Here is a 19,635-nt window from a genome sequence, read left to right as displayed (position 1 = left end):
AAGGCATCATTCGTTTCTGGAAAGTTGGAGACAGATGGACAATAAGCAGTCATTGGATGACGTTTTTCATGTTATCCGGAATAATCAAGGGGAGGTAAGTGTATTCAGCCGAGGACAAAGGCTGAGGTTGGTAACAGGCTGAGGCTGATACGAAGACTTCGATTGTGCAGGATATCATAAAAAACTAAGTTCAATAACTGCTTAACAAATAAAGAAGCCTCGACTGTGGTCTGTTCTGTTGTAAAGCACGCAGGAAGCGATAGAGCACGAAAGAAGTATAGGGGAAAACAAGAGAGGAAGTCGAGTGTTTTTCCCTACTTCTAGTGCTCTACCGCTTCCTAAGTGCTTTATAACAGAACAGAGCACAGTCGAGGCTTTTTTATTTGTTTTATGATAAAGAATCCAATAATTTCCCTATGCATTCGGCTGAATTTTCAAACCAAACTTTATTTTCCAAACGTGTAAAAGTGGCGTCGGTCGTGCTCTGTTCTCTGATAAAGCACGCTAAAATAAGCCAATCACAATCATTGTTGGAATTGTTCAAATAATTTGATTGGATAACGAAGCGACAGCTGTCAATCACAAACTGGACTTCAGCTAAGCTTTCAGTTTCGAGTAGTTTCGAGCGGCTTTCGAGAGAAGAACGATGCCTTCAAACTTCGCATTTTAGTTAATTTCCAAATAAGAATGTGAAGGCAGGCAAAGGTTTGTAGTCCATAGGAATCCGGTTGTATTGTGGCTCATGAAAACGTACACTTTTCCAATGGAAATTACGAAACCAGGAGCTCAAATCTTTCGCGCGAAAATGCGAAATGCTGAGTTGAACTTGAAAGGAGCTACAGTTATTTAAGCCTACGGCCTGCAGCCGCTTGCAGCAAGATTACCCGAACTAGCGTAAAAGTTAGACGGACTAAACTGTTCCCACTAGTTCTACTCCGACCATAGAGGAGAATATCTAGATCAAGTTTTGAGCTGACCACTCGTCGGTTCACTTCGCTGAGATGACCAGAGAACGAGGGTTACTACACTGCATGTAAGTCTTGTTTTGAGCAAGAACACATCTTCCCTAATCCGCGCAAGGGATGATGGGTGTAAAGGGCGAAAACCGCTGGCTGAAAACAAAACTAAAGATTCTGTAATCTTGAATCGCAGCGAATAAATTATTGTCCGGAAAAACAACAAGATTAACATAAAAGTTCCTGACACAGACATTAAGCTGCACTCTTGGGCTTACACACCCTTACAATGCTTATCTAGATACAGATGTATAAAAGGGTATCGGTGAGCTCTTGGGATACGGTGACAAGATGATAATACTGTGATGGGTGATTTTTTTTTTTGGGGGGGGGGTTGCTAACTGATATTGGAACAGCATCTTTTCCAGGGGGGAGTAGCAATGCTACTAACTACTGCTCCCATGGTCTCGTCCTGTCATTGTTGAACTAGTTGGCTCCTGATCTGATTTACCATTTTACTTTTCAAGATGCAATCAGCTCTGAATTTAGCTGAGAACTAGATTCGCAGTAGCCTCCTTGGCAGCCGTTATTTAGCAGGTGAAGCGTTGCTTGACGACCCGAGTAATGGCTGTGAAGGCCACTTCATTTTCAATTTCCGGTTTGAATTCCATTTCTGGTTTGTTTCCAGATCGAGAAGCTGCATGTCTGCCATGATAACTCTGGCCGTGATCCGGACTGGTACCTAGAGGAAGTGACCATTGATGTGCCTGATAAAGGCGAGCAGTACATCTTCCCTTGCCACCGTTGGCTCGTCGGGAGTCAACGAGATGTTGATCTTGTTCCTGGTATGTCCTTAGGAGTTTACTTAATAGGAACGTCGTAACGGAGAAGATATATTATGGGCTTTAACATAAAAACAGCAATAGTGGAAAGAGCAACGAGGAAATTACCGAGACGACGCAAATTTGAGGCCCCTGCCGATCTGGAAAAAAACACTGGAGAGCAAGGTCTTGACGAAACTTTTCCTAGTTATAGATTCTCAAGAATTGTCTGACTTGAAAAGACCTTGAGTTGCACAAAATGCTTTCCTATTTTGTTAAAAATGGTCGCCATCGCTTTTTTGTGACGCCTTTCCAGGTGGAAATCTGTCGCTTTCCCAATGTGGTTTGTTCGAATTTCTCCAGTAACTTAATGCCTTTTCTGGCTTTTTTTTTTTAATTTCAGCGGAAACCAAAGACTTGTTGCAAGGTAATAAGAAATGGTATATCAGGTGATACAAGTGTCATGTCTAGAGGGAAATCATATTTGAAGAATTCCAAACGTTCTCTGTTTTTTCTAACACGCAAGTAAATGCAAGCCTTTCTCAAAAACCTGTTTCCAAAGGAAGAACGTAAGATACTGCTGTGTCAGTTAAAATTAGCCCGTGAACAAGCTGCGGCTAGAAGGGTCTGACCGCGACTGGAAGGGTAAAGAAGAAATTGGCTGGGAGCGAAGTGGCCGAGACGGGAGGGGGTGGGGGATTGGGGCGTCTCCCCTCTTATCTCTTCCCCTTCCTCTCTCTTCTATTCTCTTTCTTCCCGCTTTCTCTTCCCCCCATCCTCTACTGGAGAGCCTTTTTCACAGCCGGATTAGTTCAAATCAGCAGCCATTGTTTAGAAGGTTCCCTTGTCTTGATTCATGACTCGTTTATCCACAGATGTTGACTATCGCATCATGATCAAGACTGGTGATGAAAGTGATGCTGGCACAGACGCCAATGTTTATCTTCAGGTGTTCGGTGAGAAGCGAAGACGCAAAATTTCGCTCTGAGAGAGGAGGGAGACAAGAGGAGGTTCGAAAGCGGACGAATGGATAAATTCCTGATCCGGACACAAGACATTGGAAAGGTGAGGATAACACTATGAAGCGTTTTCACATGGCTTTACGGCGACCATGTCGATGTTTCCAGAAATTTCTTTCTTTTGTGAAATGAGTTCTTATGGAAAATTTCCTATTGTTTGGGAATAATAGGGTGGCATCATGAGTAGTGATAAGTTAGTAATGATGGTGAATTTTAAGCTCGGTAATGAAATGTGAAGGTGAATTAATCAACATGACACGAGCGTGGGACAAAGAAAAATTCTGAGTCCCCGACAGGAATCGAACCCATCATCTCCCGAACACCGGGCGGGCGCTCTATCCACTGAGCTACGAGAACTCATGGACAGCAAGGTCGTTTAACTGAGTTCATATATGACAGGTGTCCTGCATACTGCTAGGAACAACGCTATCGAATTCATCGTGAGTAGCGATAAGTTAATAATGATAGTGAATTTTAAGCTCGGTAATTTAAGCTCAAGTTTTCTGTAGGTAGTAAGCCTATTAGAAGTGCTTGATGTGGCAAAAACAATTTCATTGGTTGTTGATTGGGTGATTGACCATCGTCTCCCAAGACGAACGGTTGCCGACGACGTCATGAATGGGTGATTGGACGGGTCGACCCTGACGGTAGTTTTAAGGGGTGGGGGAGGTCTGAACGTTTCGCCTTCTGCACCTTTTACTTCCCCTTTCAAATGGTTTCCACCTTGTTGAGCCTATATTTTCTGCGAGGGTTTACACTATGTTGCAAACTGCTTGCTATTTTTGTCAGGTCCTGCACCCCTGGGAATGTTGTTTCCCCCCCTCCTTACTGACCTCCCGTAGTTTTGCTGCCCCCTTTACTCCCAGGGTTCCCCTGTCTAGGGAACATTAATAGAGAATAGGAGCTCTGTTACGGATCTATCGTATTAAATCTTCCGTTAAAGGACGTAGTGAGGTTTGTAGAGTAAAAATAAAAGATTCAGATTCATATCCTCCTCAAGGTAGTTTCCCTCTTGATCTGAAGAGTAGATTCTCCTTACCGGTGTTCATACGCCCTTTTAACAGTACTTGGGAGATTTTAATAACACATCGAGGCAGTTGATTAGGCCTTAATTTTGACGATTCTTGTGTCCGTCTGTGTACAGATCACCAAGCTTCGTATTGGAGATGACGGCTCCGGTCGCGGTAAGACCATGTTCGTGGAGGAGGTCACCGTTACCAGCAAGCAAGGAGACACTGTTGTGTTCCCGTGTAAGTGCTGGCTGGGTAAAGACGACAACAACACTAAAATTATAAGAGAACTCATTCCTGGAAAACCAGTTTCAGAGGCCCTTGAAGGTAAGTTGCTCCCTGTTTTCAACCCCTTATAGGTTACTTTAGTAAGAGAAAGTAACGTGACATCATTTAGTAGTCATTCAATAGTTTGAAACAGCCATAGGTAAATAACCTCCTTATACAGTCAACTCTCGTCTTGCGGATACCCCGCTATTACGGACACCCCGCTATTACGGACACCCGCTATTGCGGGCGCCCCGCTATTATGGACAGAAGCTACATCCCCGGCCGAATCTACGAAGAAATGTATGGAAACTACCCCCACTATAATGAATTGTGGACACTTTAGGTGGTCCAAAACTAACATTTCTATTGTTCTTCTCTCGTTTTAACGGAGAACTTAGACGTATTGAGTGACTTAATTATTCTGCAGTCTTGGAATGTTTGTACACTTTTTTGATCTAAATTATATGATTATTAATCGAAACACCGCAAAAAGAAAACTGAAAAAAAAAAAAAAAAACTGGGAATCTTAAAAGAGTATAGCAGTACATGACACTTCACAGCCAAAAATTGGGTCATTTTCATCACACATCACATCTCTATTACGGACACCAAATGACGGTTTCCGAGGGTGTCCGCTCTAACGAGGGTTAACTGTACTGCCGTGTTTGCTTCACATTTTGATTTGTTGAGAAAAGGTAACCACAAAAAAATTATAACGGAGCCCATTTCCAGAAGACAAGTTCCAGACGCATTTCAGCGTGCGTCGTGACTGGCTCTGTCATTATTTTAACTCCAGGACATTCATCAACAGCTGCGTTTTTATTTTCAACTTTTTTTTTTCAGACATCTCGTACCACATGACGATAAAAACTGGTGATAAACCGAATGCAGGAACCGATGCGAATGTTTATTTTGCTCTGCATGGCGACAAAGGAGAACCGCCCAGAATCGCTCTACGGGACGAAAGTCAAACCTTTAGACGATTCGAACGGGGAGGAGCTGACAAGTTTGTTGTACAAACAGCTGACGTTGGCAAGGTAGGGCACTGAAACAGTGACTTTGCCGCACCCGACATTTGTGTGAGGTTGCGATTGTCGTGGCGTACGAAATGTTGTTATGTTACAAATTGTAGGATTAATTTACGCGACAGAATTCGTGCTGTAGACTTGTCGTAAGCTTGTCGTATTGGGCAAAGTTTTAATCGACTCCTGGAAGAGTTTATATGTAGGTATGGTGCCTGCAAATCTGGAGAAATCCGGAAGAAATATCTCGAGTAGTTTTTCTGTCGTGTGTAAAGTATAAAAGTATAGCATAATATTTTTTCTGAAGTTGTAATAACGTTAAGTCTTGGAATGAAGTTTGGGGAAGCTAGTTAAATTGTCTCTTCTGCGAGTGTGAATTAACCAGGGCATAGGCGCCGATTAAATTCATTCCGCCCTGATTGAAAAGGAAAGGAATGGTTTAGAGAAACTCCAACATGGTTGCCACAGGTCAGGAAATGGTCAGGGGAAAAATTCTTCAAGGTCAGGGAAAACTCAGAGAATTTTATTATAACAGTGAAAGTTGACATTTTGAGGAAAAGTCAGCGGAGGGAAAATTGAAACGATTTAACACGGTTGATTTAATGCTATTAAGGGCTGGTCGAAACGTGGGGTAACTGTGATCTCAACAATATTTTTCCTTATTGAAGAAAGAAAACTTGTTGAAACCTTATCAGTCCAAATGAACAAATGAACAAGAGGGCTGTAAGTCGAGGCCAGAAGCCGCTACTAGATCTGACATTTTGTATTTATTTGGTCAGGGAAATTTGATTTTTATCAGGGAAAAGTCAGCAAAAAGTCAGGGAATTTTAAAAGTGAGGCCTTTGTCAACCATGTCTAAGGCCCCGTTCACACGTATCCGGATATTTTTGAATCCGCAACTTTTTCTTTGCGGATACGGCTTCCGTCCACACGCATCAGGCGAATTCGGCAGCGAATCCGGATATTTTTGCTACGTGTGGACGGGGAAATTTTTGAATCCGGAGAAAAAAAATTGCGGATTCAAAAATATCCGGATACGTGTGGACAGGGCCTAAGAAAAATTTGTTTAAGACACTCTTTACTTATCCTCCTCGTGTTGAATTGTGATGCAACAGTTTTTCTAGTTTATCTTGACAACACGCTTTCTCAATATTTGTTGTACAGCTCGAGCAGCTGATTATTGGTCATGATAACAAAGGACAAGACCCTGCCTGGTATTTGGATGAAGTAGATGTTGACATCCCTGTGCGAGATGAACATTATAAATTTAGATGTGGCGGCTGGCTCGGGGGCGACCGACCTGGTCAGCGGAAGGAAGCAGTTCTATTCCCAGGTATTTTGTCGATGCGCCTGGCAATATTCCTGCTAGATGAGCTTTCATTTATCGACCAATCAAAATAGACGTTAGGGACTCTACTAAATTTAGAAATGAGAGGGAGCCTGGGGAGGGTTGCAAGTAAAATTACTCTCTGATTTTCCTCCCTCAAAATTCATAGAAAACATAAATTGATCAGCTAATGTGAATCAATGCCGATAAAGCGGAATGGTTATGGAGCCCGACGTATGTGCTTTGTTGTATGTTTTTGTTCCTTGGTTTGGCCGTGCATAAAACACAATACATTACTTATGTGTGAGGAACTAGCGAGTAGAAATGTTTCGGTGACGTGATTCATGCATAGTGTTTGAGCATAGGACATAAGATCGTGCGGGGTCGTCCTTTGACGTTTACTGTATACGTAATCATTTCCGTCTTGTTCTCTTGATAAACCATTTTTACCACAATTGCTGCTAATCTCGCAATCTGACTGGCTAATTTGCCGTTGTCGATAAGAGTCCATACCACGCCGGTCGCGTCAATGTGTCGCGCAATGCCTTTTTCAGCTCGCGCTCTGAAAAAAACAATTTCTTTGACGTTGATATTGTGGTAAAAAACAAATCGAAATGTGGTTTAGCGTGGTCTGCACTCTTATCTACAACGATACGCGTCATCACAGTGGCCACAATTTGCTGTGGACTCACGAGGCGCATATTTTGACCACTGTGATGACGCGTACTCGTTGTCGATAAGAGTACAGACCACGCTAAAAGACGTCCGATTTGTTAATTGGAAATATTAAAATTCTAACATGGCGCCGAGGCTAAGGAGAGAAAAGAGAAGAAATAATTTATTCATTCATCAACAGTTACTTGTTTTGTTTTGTTCTCCTACGTCTCGACGCCTGTTGAATAGTGTGACAACATTTTAACGGAGCTGTTCACCGTACTTTGTTTTATTGTAGTGGATGACATTGAAGGACCAGTCACGCCCATTGATGTAGAGACTGTGCAAGGTACTTCATGCTATAGTATTGTTGTCTCGCATGCCTTCATAGAATAGAGAACAGTAGCAGCATAGAACTCTATGCTGAGAGAGTTGAAGAACTGCGAAAGCGTTGACAATTTTAAAATAAAATTCCAGGCCCTACTGTTTGACAAGTTTTCAAACCCATGAACATATAGATTTAAATTAGAATCCTATTAGTATTAGTGTCATTCAAGATTATAGTTTTGTAATTTTGATTCTGAAAAGCGGCAGTAAGTATTTTATTGGAGTAAGTATTTTAATGAAGTATTAGTATTAGCAAACGATCACGAATATCGTGCGAGGCCGATTAAAATTAATGATTAACATCAGTTTTGTTGTTCGTATAGTATGATCGTCCGGGTGAGGGTAGTTCTGAAAAGAACTGTTGTTGGTGACTGACGTTTCGACAACCTGAGCGGAAGTCATCTTCAGAGTCAAGTCACTTGACTCTGGAGATGACTTCCGCTCAGGTTGTCGAAACGTCAGTCACCAACAACAGTTCTTTCCAGACCTACCCTCACCCGGACGATCACACTATACGAACTACTGATTCTTCTGGGTTCAAACCATTGACTGTATCACTTTTGTTGTGGGAAGTTGCGCTGCGCGAAGTGGGCGATCTACTTGTTTGTGACGGGGAATTTCTTATACTAGACAGTCGAAAACGCGCGCTTTGTGTATTTCCCTCGGAAACTATTTCCCACTACCAAATTTCAAATAACAACTCGGTTTAAGAGCGATTTCGCGAAAGGGAGAATGAGACATATCTTGGGAGTATGATCGCAGGCGACTGTTTGCGCAGCTTTTTCGAGTTCTTGCAAGCTTTGATGATCGTTTCTTTGACTCGGTAAGAACAGGGAGAACTTGTTTTCTGGTTCTTTTAGTAAAAACTGCGAGAAATTTCTCGGATCTTAATCGTGACCTTCTCCGTTCTAATTCACAGAATCCGGAGCTGGCCTTGGCGGTAAGACGTAGTTCTTGTTTAGCAGTTTCTATTTTTATTGTAACTTGTTGGTCGATTAGTGAAATACCCAAGAGAGATAAGTGGTCTTGCGGCCATATTTTTCCTCACGTACTTTGTGACTTCTTGCTAGCTGGACTATACTATACAGCAAAACTGGGGATTAATGGCAGTCTTCAGAAGTCGTTCTTTTTTATCATTGTCTCAGGGAAGTCGTTATGTTGTAACCATAAGTGAGACGATAAAAGTGAAAACTAATTAGAAATATTTTACTGAAGAATTTCATCTCGGCAGAAAAGAATTGCAATAAATCTCTTGTCGTGGGGGGGGGGGGGGGGGGGTGAGGTGCAGGAAGAGCTGGTGAGGAGCGGTAAAGCTGTTCAGTTGTGTCATGATTGAGTGGCGACAAATAGATGTGCTCGCTGAGGAAACTACGCAGCAAATTATTTAGACATTCAATGTAGACGTGTCTTAGCCACAGATAAAGTGCTAATAAAAGGCTAGAAGATGTTTTGTGCTGACAGAAATGCACCGCACGCCACGGAAGATACGCGTACACAACAAAAATGTAATCGCTGTTTCACCAGCGTTCTTGGAAGAGAGGCGGGGCGGGCGGGGGGTGAAGACGGGAACGGGAACGGGAACGGGAGAGGAGTCTTGTAGGATTTTTTTTTTGTCTCCCTATCTCCCGACCAGTACCGTCTTCGTTAAAACGGCTGGTAATTAAACCTAAGAAAGATGGTAGCAAGGAGATTCACCGTGTATTTATAATGGTAGTAGGACTGAGTGGTGTTCAATTCGGTCTGTAATCATACGAGTGATTAACAACGAGTATTATTACAGACTGAATTGGACGACACGATGTCCTGTTACCAATTAATCATAACAATTACAATTTCCCACAAAAGTAAAAGTTTCATTGGAAAAAGAGCTTTAAATAGTCATTTTTAAATAGCATAATTATAAAATATGGAGAACAACTTGCAAAATGGCTGTCAAGTCTCTTTCAAAGCAGTCACCAGAGACTAAACCTCCACAATTGTACAAAGTCAGTCTCTTGAATTGATTACTATAGTGATTGTTATCAATGTTGTGATTGGTGGATTTAGTGGAGAGGACTTAAAATGATTGGCTCACGTAACATTCCGATTACAGGTGTCCGATTACAGCCAACTGTCCGATGACATTGTCCGATTACAACTTTGCAGATTAATTAGAGCAAAATACAGCAGTTTATGCACCAATCACATTTGAGGAAATTGTAATTGTTATGATTAATAATGAAACAACTGTCTGCTAAGTTCCCTACTTAAGCACTGTTTTGGTTCGTGGCGCAAGAAGAGCAGATTGCATGACGAAGCGTTCGTTAAGTAGCTCACTCAATTTATTGTTTTAGTTCAGTTTTTGCATCCAAGTTATTCATTTCTCGCTAACATTTCTTACATATTTTCATCAGACTCGGAATATGACGTGGAATTCAAGACAGCTGCGGAGGAAAACGCCGGCACGGACGCCAATGTGTATTTCCAAATGATGGGAGAAGAAGGCAAGAGTCAAGAGATCGAGCTCAAGAACAAAGGAAAAGGATACTTCAACAGAGGACAGTTGGACAGATTCAGGATCAGGACTGAGGACGTGGGACGGGTAAGTGAACACGCGGGGGGGCGGGGGAGGTACTCCCTTATACGAGCTATATAGTATGTGCGGCCCTAAAGGGTGCGGTTGTTTTAGCCGTTTTGGTCACAAATGGGGTTTCGATTTTGGCCACTTTGGTCTTAAATAGGGTATGGTTTTTGCACTCTAGTCTTGAATTTGGTGGTTTTTTTTAGAAGAAGTTAGTTTTTTTATCATCATCGATAAGACCATTGACAAAAAGACCTTCATAATAGGCTTTCTATTCCTTGACCTATTTGCCTCCCTCCCTCCCTCCGCCCCTTGCGTTCTGCGTTTGCTGTTTCGCTAACGTTCTTTCTTTGCTCAAAAGCACTACAAACATTCTACCGCTTACAATAATCTTTGTTTGTTTTTTCTCTCCCTTTTCCACTTACAGTTGAAAATGCTGCGTGTAGGTCATGACAATTCTGGCTCAAATTCCCGATGGTTGTTAGATAAAGTTGTGATCTATTCGCTGGCCCGTGGTGAACGTTATGTGTTCAAGGGTGGTCGTTGGATCGGCGGACGAAACAATCAAATCGATCTACCATTGGGTGAGTTGTAGAACCGAGAAATTATATATTCTACTTTGTTTTATTGGTGTATTTTTCCGCGCTGCAGTACGTCAGGGGTTCGAAAAGTTGCCAATCGATCCCCGTTCCTAATTCGCTTATTGTTTCTTTGGGAAGTTTCTTTTCATTTGGGGGAAATTTGTTCATCGCCAAAACAAATGACTTATGAACAGTGAGACAGCCTGTTAAAAGCGCAGGTATCAGTCACAGTATCGAAATAGCATCTCAACGAAGCTGTTGCGGCATTGTAGGCGTTTAAAGTGGAGAATATGTTGTAGTTTTCGTTGTTTGGCGTGGTTAGCAAGCAATGCGTGGCTGCCCAAGCTTTATGTCTGTCATTCAGTGTCGTTATATCACTGTACAAGATTTAACCCGTATTACTTTTTTCACATCCTTCAGATTCTTGGAACATCGGGCAACTAGGTCTGTATAAGTTATTTCCTGCATTGCTTCGGTTTAACTCTTGCATCAGTGCAGTTAAAGGGATGCATTAAGTTAGGAATACGTTAACATACGGTGGTATGTCCCTCCCTCCTAACACTCCCCCCCCCCCCACCTTGATAGCCTCACCTTCCCTGTCTCTTCGTTTGTCCCACCTGCCCCGGTGTGGTCATACTATAACTAGCGACCTTCTGTTTAGTGGCCCGCTTTCGTCCCTCTCTTTAAGGTGGCTCAAAACAGTTTCCAGCATTAAGATTTTGATTGGTCATTATAACCAGTCTTTATCACTTGATACTACAATCATGGTATAAAAAAACTGTCCAATCATTGGTGAACACGTGGTTATCATTTTCGTGAGACAGTAGGTTATTGTAGCAACAATATGATCCGGTAAAAATATCCTTAATTACAGCTTTGGGGGCTTATAATTCACAAACGGCACGGTGAAATTTTTTTTTTTATATTGCAGGATAAGCAGGATAAGACGTAACTTTTGGAAAGTTTAAAAAAATTATGTACTTAAAGTTCAGAGCCACCTGAAATTTTCAAATATTTAAGATGGCTCTGAACCCTATGTAAAGAATCTTTTTAAACTTTGCCAAAAGTTGCGTCTTATAATACTTATCTAAATCTAAGAACTGGAAACTGTTCTGAGCCACCTTTGAATAGTCACTCGCAGACCTGCAACTGATCAATGGCCAACTGACGTAGCAGCTCTTCCTGCGCTTGGCACCAGTGACCTGTTGTTGACTGCATCTTGTGCATGCGCAGAGATTGACTCATTAGGGAATTTAATACTGAAGACTATTGCTTTACGGCTGGACGATTAGCACTGGGTCGAGTACGAAAGGTTTGGCGGGAATGGTACTGCTTGCTAGATCCAGCTCTTTTCGTGACAATCTGGAACCCGTAAAGCTACTGGCAAAATTTAGCGGACAAAGTAGTTTCTGGTTATGTTCATAATGAACTTGCATGCTTCCTTAAATTGATATTCAAGTCTACAATACTGAGGTGCATGGAAAAACAGAAAATACAATCCGTATTGAGCACTACGTAAAACTGACGTAAACTTCCTGGGTCTTACTTCTCACCGTTGCTGAATGACGTCAGGAGAAGCGAACGCACAACAATAGGTCCCATGCCTCTCCGAGCAAAATGCGTAGTCACAATCAGGACTGTGCTCTAGAATAGCCCGAGTGCCACAGGCGACTGACTTTTGTCTTCGGGCGACTGGAAAAATCACTTTTTTTTATATAAGCGCGGGCACTGGGCACCCAGGATTTCATGGTTAGGAACGTTTGGGCTCCATAATTTTTCTTACACCACAGCCTTGTCACAATCGTCGAATCTTAAATTCTCTATTTATGAGTTTAGCGTCCACTTGCCATAATATATGAACACTGATGTAATTTTTACTGTTTTTGTTTTTGTTTCATTTTTTCGATCCCATCATCTGATTATGTTCCTTTTAGTTGGTCAAGAACCGGATATTCCAGATCTTATTGATTTCATGCAGTCTGGAGATGAACTAAAGATTATCAACGCTGCCAGATACTTGCAACATTTATGTTACAGTAAGGAATCTGTCAAGGACAAAGTCAGGTATTTAGTGGAGAATGCAATATCTACCATTTATTTCATCCATCCATGATTGGTTTTGGGAATTTTATAGGTGCGTTCTTCGATTTAACTCAAGATTCCCAGGAAAAAGAGACAAACAAAACAAAGCGACGATTCCGCAGAATAAACCAGAGCCAATATTTACTCTCTCAAAGATTACGCCCAACTCAGTACATTGCAGTTTGATCGGAACCTAAAAGCATTTGCGTTTAGACAGCTTCGGTGCCAATCAATTGAAAAATCAACTGCAAACAATTTCTCGATCTGTTTGACGACACACTTGGCCAGGTCACAATCGCAATACTTTATTCAAGAAATACAAATAACATGTTAAAAAGATAAATACCTCTTAGTTTGCAATTAGATTAAATCTTGTAACCGTGATTTCCCACTGATTCCTCGGCCTGGCGGAAAACTGTTGTCTTTTTTCTTGAAACTGTTTGGACTTCTCAAAAATTGTTGTTTCTTTTTGTTGTGTTTATTTCACAGAGAGCTCGGTGGCATTCCAGTTATCGTAAGGCTGTTGAGACATTCAGAATGGCGTGTCAGATATGCTGCCATCTGTCTTCTGAGAAATCTGTCTTTCAGCATGAGACACGACGCCAACAGAGTAAGACAACCACTCTTTTTTGTATCTTTATAATTCGTATTAACATGCCGTAAAATTATGACATGTTTATATGTTCATTCTTTTGTGCCCAGACGCAAAGTGCCTTCCAAATATAAGCCGACCATTTTCGAGCTCGAAACTTAGTCCACGAAGAAGTCGGCTTTTGAACAAACATCAAGCCGAGGCTTTCAACATTTGGATGTATAAAAATCCATTCACTTTGTTTGAAACTCTGTTAATTTTAACAGTTGGCTATCGCTGATTGCGGTGGAATTGAAGCCTTGATTGAAATCTTACAGGAAACCGAGAAGACAGAGGTAAGAACAGTTATCGGATACTCGTCAGTACTTTTTTCAACAACCATGTATTTAACTTCTTCTCTTCTCTCTTTTCCTTCTAGTACAGAGAAGCAATTTTGGGCGTTTTATGCAATTTATCGTCTGTTGAGGTGAGATAGTGTGCTTTATTTATATGTTTGTCCTTGTTATCTGCCTGTGAATTAAGAAAGGGAGATTCTGTGGCCCTTGGGCTCTGAATTGAGCGGTCACACGGAATTCCTCTGAGACAAGTTTCCCGTCTTGTAATAGAAATTTGTAAAATGCTGTGGGTAATCTGCGATGGACTAGCATCCCATCCAGGGGGGTAGGGAGTGGTAGATGCTACAGAGACTGTTGTTAAGGCACGGAAGATGTGGGCCTCTGCAAAAAAGAAAGTCTGAAAGATCTGCGGATGACCTGTGTCCAGATATATATTCTACGTTAACCGAGTCCTCTTTTATGTTAACTTTTTCTCTCAACAGTGACCGATTTTTTTCGTCTTAGTCTCTCTCCGGCTCTCATCAGTGGCAGATATTTTTTTTTCGTGAACCTGAAGTAAACGGTCGCCTAGTAATATACGTTTCTCAAAGCTGACCGCGTAGTGCAGGTCTGTTAATTTTGTGCGCGTTCTTTTTCAGTCGCTTCGTTTAAGAATTCTTCTCGTATGTCTCCACATCATTGTCATTATTATCATCATACCTTACTCCGAGTGGACAGCTGTAGCGGCTCGAGGCCAGCCGCCATTCAGGACCGAACCCTGGGCAGCGGTACTCGTCCATGCCACCAGACTCGTGCGCAACCTGTCTTCAGCCGGTACCATGGCCCGGCAGGAGCTCAGGGACGAGAAAGACTTGGTCGACTGTCTGGTGTGGATTACTAGAGTTGGTGTCAAGAACGAGCATTACGACAACAGGGTAAGCTGAATGATTGAAAAGCTTCACTTAAGCAGCCTATCGATTGCAGACAGCTCGTTTGTCTCAAATACATGTATAACCCTATCAGGAGTCCAACTAGAGTTGTATCTATATCAAGCCTATTTTCTCTGTCACCCAATTATAAATAGCCGAATCGTGAGTGTACCTAACAGTTAAGTTTTGTTACCTCTTTTTTTTTTTTGGCATACTGCCGTATTATTTTTGGAGGAAAAATAAAAAAGAAGCCTTCTTTTAAAAATCGTATTTGAATTTTACTTAAACAATTAGATTATTCGATCTCAATTTCTATGCGTGATAGTTGACGCGCCCTCGTCAATTATCACTCGATAAAAACCTCGAGCTCATAATCTAATTTCTTATTAGTATAAATCTACTTGCGTTCTATTACGAATGCCGCTCTCTGATTGGCTAAGCTACTCACTATCTATTCTGTGATGGATAGTGAGCCGTAGCGTAGCAGTGTGCCCTTGTTAACAAAATGACGGCCGCTTCTTGGCGTTTTCGAAGTGTATGTGAAGAGGATTTAGATGAAGTTTTGAACGACTAGTAGATTTATACTTATACAATTAGATTATTCGCTCTCGATTTCTTTGCGTAATCGTCAACTGTCACGCTATAGAAATCTCGAGCTCATAATCTAATTGTTAAATAGAAAACTCGTGAAGATTTGAGAGAGCTCGAAAAAGCTGTGGGAAATCTCGCCTACCGGCTCGTATTGCCACAACATTTCTCGTTCTCCCAAACGTCCACTGGTGTTCCTAATATATCGATAGAAAGAGGGAAAATTTACTCCCCTAATAGCGCGTGCTCTCAGTGGCTACTTCGAGGTCGCATGACGTCTAACAGTGAAACACTATCCCGCTGAAGTCCTTGAGCCGGCAACATTGTAAAATCTATGGCATCAGAGAGAAACAGTGCGCTGCTATCGCGAATTATGACCGAAGTTGCGACCGCCGTATTCACATTGGGTCTTCTAATGGCTTTGCTGTTCAGGGGAACAAATCACTTTGAAAAACACCTAGTTTTCTTCCAGAGAATTTCTCTGTTTCCTGAGACAGAACCGATGGAAACATTGAGATTCCAGGGAATGAAAACTGTTAACTGAGCACTGAAGGAAGAATCATAAATTGTTAAATATTTTTCTTTCACCTTTTTCTTTCCCCAGTGTCTTGAACATTGTGTGTGCACGTTAAGAAACCTGTCATACCGGCTTGAAAGCGAGATTGACAGGGACCGTTATGACGACGCTGATGTGGATGTGGATCCAGCAGCTGTCAAGGAACAACAGAGCCAGGGCTGTTTCGCAGGGTGCGGTGGCAGGAAGAAGAAAAAGGTCCCTAACGATAAACGGCCCATGGACCGGCTGAAGGGCCCTCCTCAAGGAGTGGAACTACTTTGGCAAGCGCAGACAGTTCAACAGTATTATGTGCTTTTACGTAAAGCCAAGAACACTGAAACGTTAGAGGGATCGGCCGGGGCTTTGCACAACTTGACGGCTTGCTCGTGGAAGGTGCGTAGTTTTGATGTATTCAGCTAAGATACAGTGTATCTAATACCTAACGGGGGGGTAACCCAAGAGTTACGTAACAATTTCACAGTCGAAGTTGTCGACATTTTAAACTGCTGACTTGTGTGACTTCTTGTTGCTCATAAACAATACCTGAAGACGAGTAGCAAAGCTTATTTAGGACTGATTGAGTTACGTTTTATGTAGATTGTCATCGTGAAAATATACAGAAGGAGAGCACTCCAACAATTTACTTCAGGCTATCGGACGCGGGTAACGAGGAAAGGGGGGGGGGGGGGGGAATAAAGAGAGCTGATCTTCGCTGACTGCCTCATTGCCTTGTTTGTATTTTAGATAGGAGTGTCTTCCCTCTCTAAAAGCTATATTGGTCTCTTCCTCGCCAAAGAACGGTGTGATTTATGAGCTGCTTTAGTCTAGCAATGGGTCGTAGATGTGGCCATTTTGGTATCGCAGATACAGGTTTTCCCACTCCTTCATTTCTACTCTTCGCACTGAAATAAAGTAAATAACTCAATTCCTTAAAAGCTTATATGTTGACATAGTCATCAAGCCGGATAGTATCTTCATAGTACACAGATCTTCGCGTTTTCCTGTGGCAATCGACAGGAAAATTACGGTCGGTATTTACAAGGGTCGGTATCTGGAGGCAGCGTAGCCGAGTGGTTAGTGCGTCGGACTCGCAATCCAGCGGTCCCGGGTTCGAGTCCCGCTCTGATCACTACCTGGATTGCTTTCACGGTAACCCCGAGTTCAAATCCTCGACCACGCTTGTAAATAGCCAGCTGGTTTGCCTCAGGGCAGTGGGGATTCTTAACAATGTTATGTCCAATCTGAATCATTTGTTTAGGTTATTTACTTGGTCCCACTAGCTTTTGTGCTACAAACACATCCGAGGGTAAATAAAGGTTATTATTACCGTCATAATATTAATAATCTTATGGTACTGCCACTGTCTTTATTTACCGACAGTGGGCGATCAAGATCCGTGGAGACACAAGAAAAGCACAAGCGATACCTCAGATAGTTGAACTTTTAAGAATCGATTACGATCCAACAATCCGCGCGGCCGCCATTGCTCTTCGCAACTTGTGTGTCGACCCGGAAAACAGAAGAAGTGTTGGTAAGCATTTTCTTTCACATTATACTGCATATGTAATCTGTTTAGACCTGAAAACGATAAATATGATTATACACTGTGGTCACCATCTGTCTTCTCATTGGCTAAAAGCCTACGGTTAATTCTGGGAAACAGCGCAAGCTACAGATTATTCACTAATCTGCTAGCAGATTAGTGAATAATCCGTAGGTTGCGTGCGCAATGCATGATTTCCAAGAGCAATGTCAAGTTCACGGACAGCGAAGTAAGAACATGGCTTGTCGAAAATAAACTGTGTTCGGTGCGATAATGCGTTTGTCGTTATTTTCTTTAAAACAATGTGTAATAAAACAATTATTAGATTCGGTTTTTGTGACATCCGAAATAATCAAGGTCTCGGTTAGCGTTATCAGCCTCAGCTGAAAACACTTACCTCGACCTTTATTATTCCGGATATCACAAAAACCTCATTCAATAATTGTCTATAAAGGAATGAATTGAGGAAGCCTTAAAAAATAGTCTTCCTTGCTCCGTGCAAATCGTGTTACAAGTTTACCAGCTTTAAAGACGGAGGTAGGGAGGTGTGATGGCGGTTCGGGTTCGAGGGCCATTGTGTTGTGTATTCGGGTAACCTCTAGGTTTGTTACGGCTTCTCAGCTGTGAAAAGTTTAATGCGACCCACAACAGTAAGGAAATACTGTGTGGCACAAAATTCTTGGTTGTTGTAATTTTCACTTTCACGATCCGTAGAAAATGCTTACGCAAAAAATAACAATAATAATGAAACGAAAAAAAAAAATGTACTCCACACTGAAACCAAAGGCGCTTTCCATTCCGGTTTAAATTTCCAAAATTTCCGAAATTTCCAGTGGCCAAAGGGACAGCACTTTCCGGATTTTTCGGAAAAGAGGACAATTTCGCGAGTTTTGCCCAAAATTTTTGACACGAATTTTCGTTCCATTTAATTTTCCTGTCGCAATATTCGGTTGAGGAGTTCGCATTTCGAAAATTTAACAACTTTCCGGAAACTTTTCCAGAGAATGGCCGTAACTTTTCCCCTGGTTTCAAAAGTTCCGTTATTTTTAGTCAAATGGAAAGCGGTCGACGAATACTGTACCAAAACGACAGTAAGACGTCGGATAATTTTCACAGCTCTTTAAACATGCACACACTTGTGTTTCTCAGGCGAAAAAGCCATAACACACCTGGTGTTCAGACTCCCAACCGGAAACGAGGAGGAGAGATTGGTGCCGGATCCAACTGTAGCTTCGCTTCTGTGTGCCATTTTCCAGCTCACGAACAAGAGTGACAAGAACTGCAAGTGAGTATTTGTTTGTTTGTTTTTGTTTGCTTTTTTGTTTGTTTGTGCTGCAGATTAGTGTGGTTAGAGTGATTTTCAATCGAGAGTTGTAAAACCAAAACCAAGGCAGTTACGTTGTCCAATCGCAGCCAGCATGAACAAGGCATGCAATGAACTAATGAGGGCTCGAAGCAGATTCAAGTAGCCGAGCAAAGCGCGGGAAAACACACACGTGATCAAGTCGCGTCGGTTTGGTTATTCATCTGATTGGTTGAATAGATAGCGAGTGTCCTTTATTAACCAATCACTTTTGTAATTTTTTCTCGGAAAAATTAGCGTGTACAATAGCTACTCTTAAATTCGAGAACAAATAACATATATGTATGTGTATGTATAGTGAAATAAAGCCAACTGAAAACGATTTTGGATTAGTTTCGACACTCGGTTGAAAATCACGCTCTACTGCTGTCTTCACAGTTTTGATTTCATTTGCCAATGACTACAAGCTTGTTTGTGTTTCACATTGTTTCATTTGGAGAGCAACAGTTTTTGGATGTTCTTTGACGAGTGTTGCGCTTGTTGTTCTCATACTATGGTCAGGTGATGTTGAATGTAGAAGTTGTTGTGAGTTTTGTTTCTAATCAGAGACCTTTGGTTGTAAGTTTACGACTTGAGGGCTTGCTTTTTGTTATTTCTTGTGGTTGTTTTTGGCGTCTTTGGAGATTACAGTTGACAACTGCCGGGAGCGTACGTACATTGTGCTAGCATTGCAATATTGTGTTCCCACTAATAATATTTACAAAGCAAAGTTAATTTCTGTTATGCCTCGTTCTTGGTATACACACTCGCCTATAGGCTCGTGTATGCCGAGAAAATACAAGTGACAAGTGTGATATTCCATGGTATACCACGAGAGAGCGTTACATAACTAATATATGGATGATCATCTCTGTTACAGATATCTGCGTAAGACCAAAGGTGTTCAGAAGATAGTGAAGATAGCGACAGATCAGAACAAACAATACTCGCCTCGAGTCATAAAAATAGCTAACCAGGTAAGCAATGTCAATCATTGGATCAAGCTCGGTATCTAACACACTGTCTGATTACGGGACGCTATCCTCTTCAGTTGGGCACTGACACAGACCGTAAACAAGGCT

At 41.8% G+C, this 19,635-nt stretch overlaps 2 protein-coding genes and 1 long non-coding RNA gene across 3 annotated transcripts in view; 2 read left to right on the top strand and 1 right to left on the bottom strand.

Annotated features, from left to right (window-relative positions):
• LOC110040361 (uncharacterized) overlaps positions 1-19,635 on the bottom strand; it is a 237,806-nt gene that overhangs the window by 164,982 nt on the left and 53,189 nt on the right. The window lies entirely within an intron of this gene.
• LOC149098669 (lipoxygenase homology domain-containing protein 1-like) lies at positions 35-7,794 on the top strand. Its single transcript, XM_089277918.1, has 10 exons — positions 35-94; positions 1,645-1,801; positions 2,181-2,204; positions 2,653-2,733; positions 3,740-3,750; positions 3,941-4,133; positions 4,920-5,113; positions 6,263-6,431; positions 7,378-7,428; positions 7,790-7,794. The coding sequence occupies exons 1-10, from the start codon at positions 35-37 to the stop codon at positions 7,792-7,794; spliced, it is 945 nt and encodes a 314-aa protein (XP_089134044.1).
• Positions 6,258-19,569, top strand: LOC149098668 (catenin delta-2-like). The gene is made up of 15 exons (XM_089278319.1): positions 6,258-6,431; positions 7,378-7,428; positions 8,386-8,406; positions 9,860-10,047; positions 10,454-10,610; positions 11,028-11,051; positions 12,542-12,671; positions 13,179-13,299; positions 13,548-13,616; positions 13,700-13,747; positions 14,255-14,530; positions 15,717-16,061; positions 17,049-17,199; positions 18,361-18,496; positions 19,434-19,569. The coding sequence occupies exons 4-15, from the start codon at positions 9,934-9,936 to the stop codon at positions 19,567-19,569; spliced, it is 1,707 nt and encodes a 568-aa protein (XP_089134445.1). The 5' UTR covers positions 6,258-6,431; positions 7,378-7,428; positions 8,386-8,406; positions 9,860-9,933.

This window comes from Orbicella faveolata, unplaced genomic scaffold (genome assembly GCF_042242905.1).
Source record: "Orbicella faveolata isolate gen_17 unplaced genomic scaffold, um_ofav_v1 contig_46, whole genome shotgun sequence".
In the NCBI taxonomy this organism is placed as follows: Eukaryota; Metazoa; Cnidaria; class Anthozoa; order Scleractinia; family Merulinidae; genus Orbicella; species Orbicella faveolata.
Note: the sequence above shows the minus strand (reverse complement) of the source record. Positions and strands in the feature narration are given on the sequence as shown.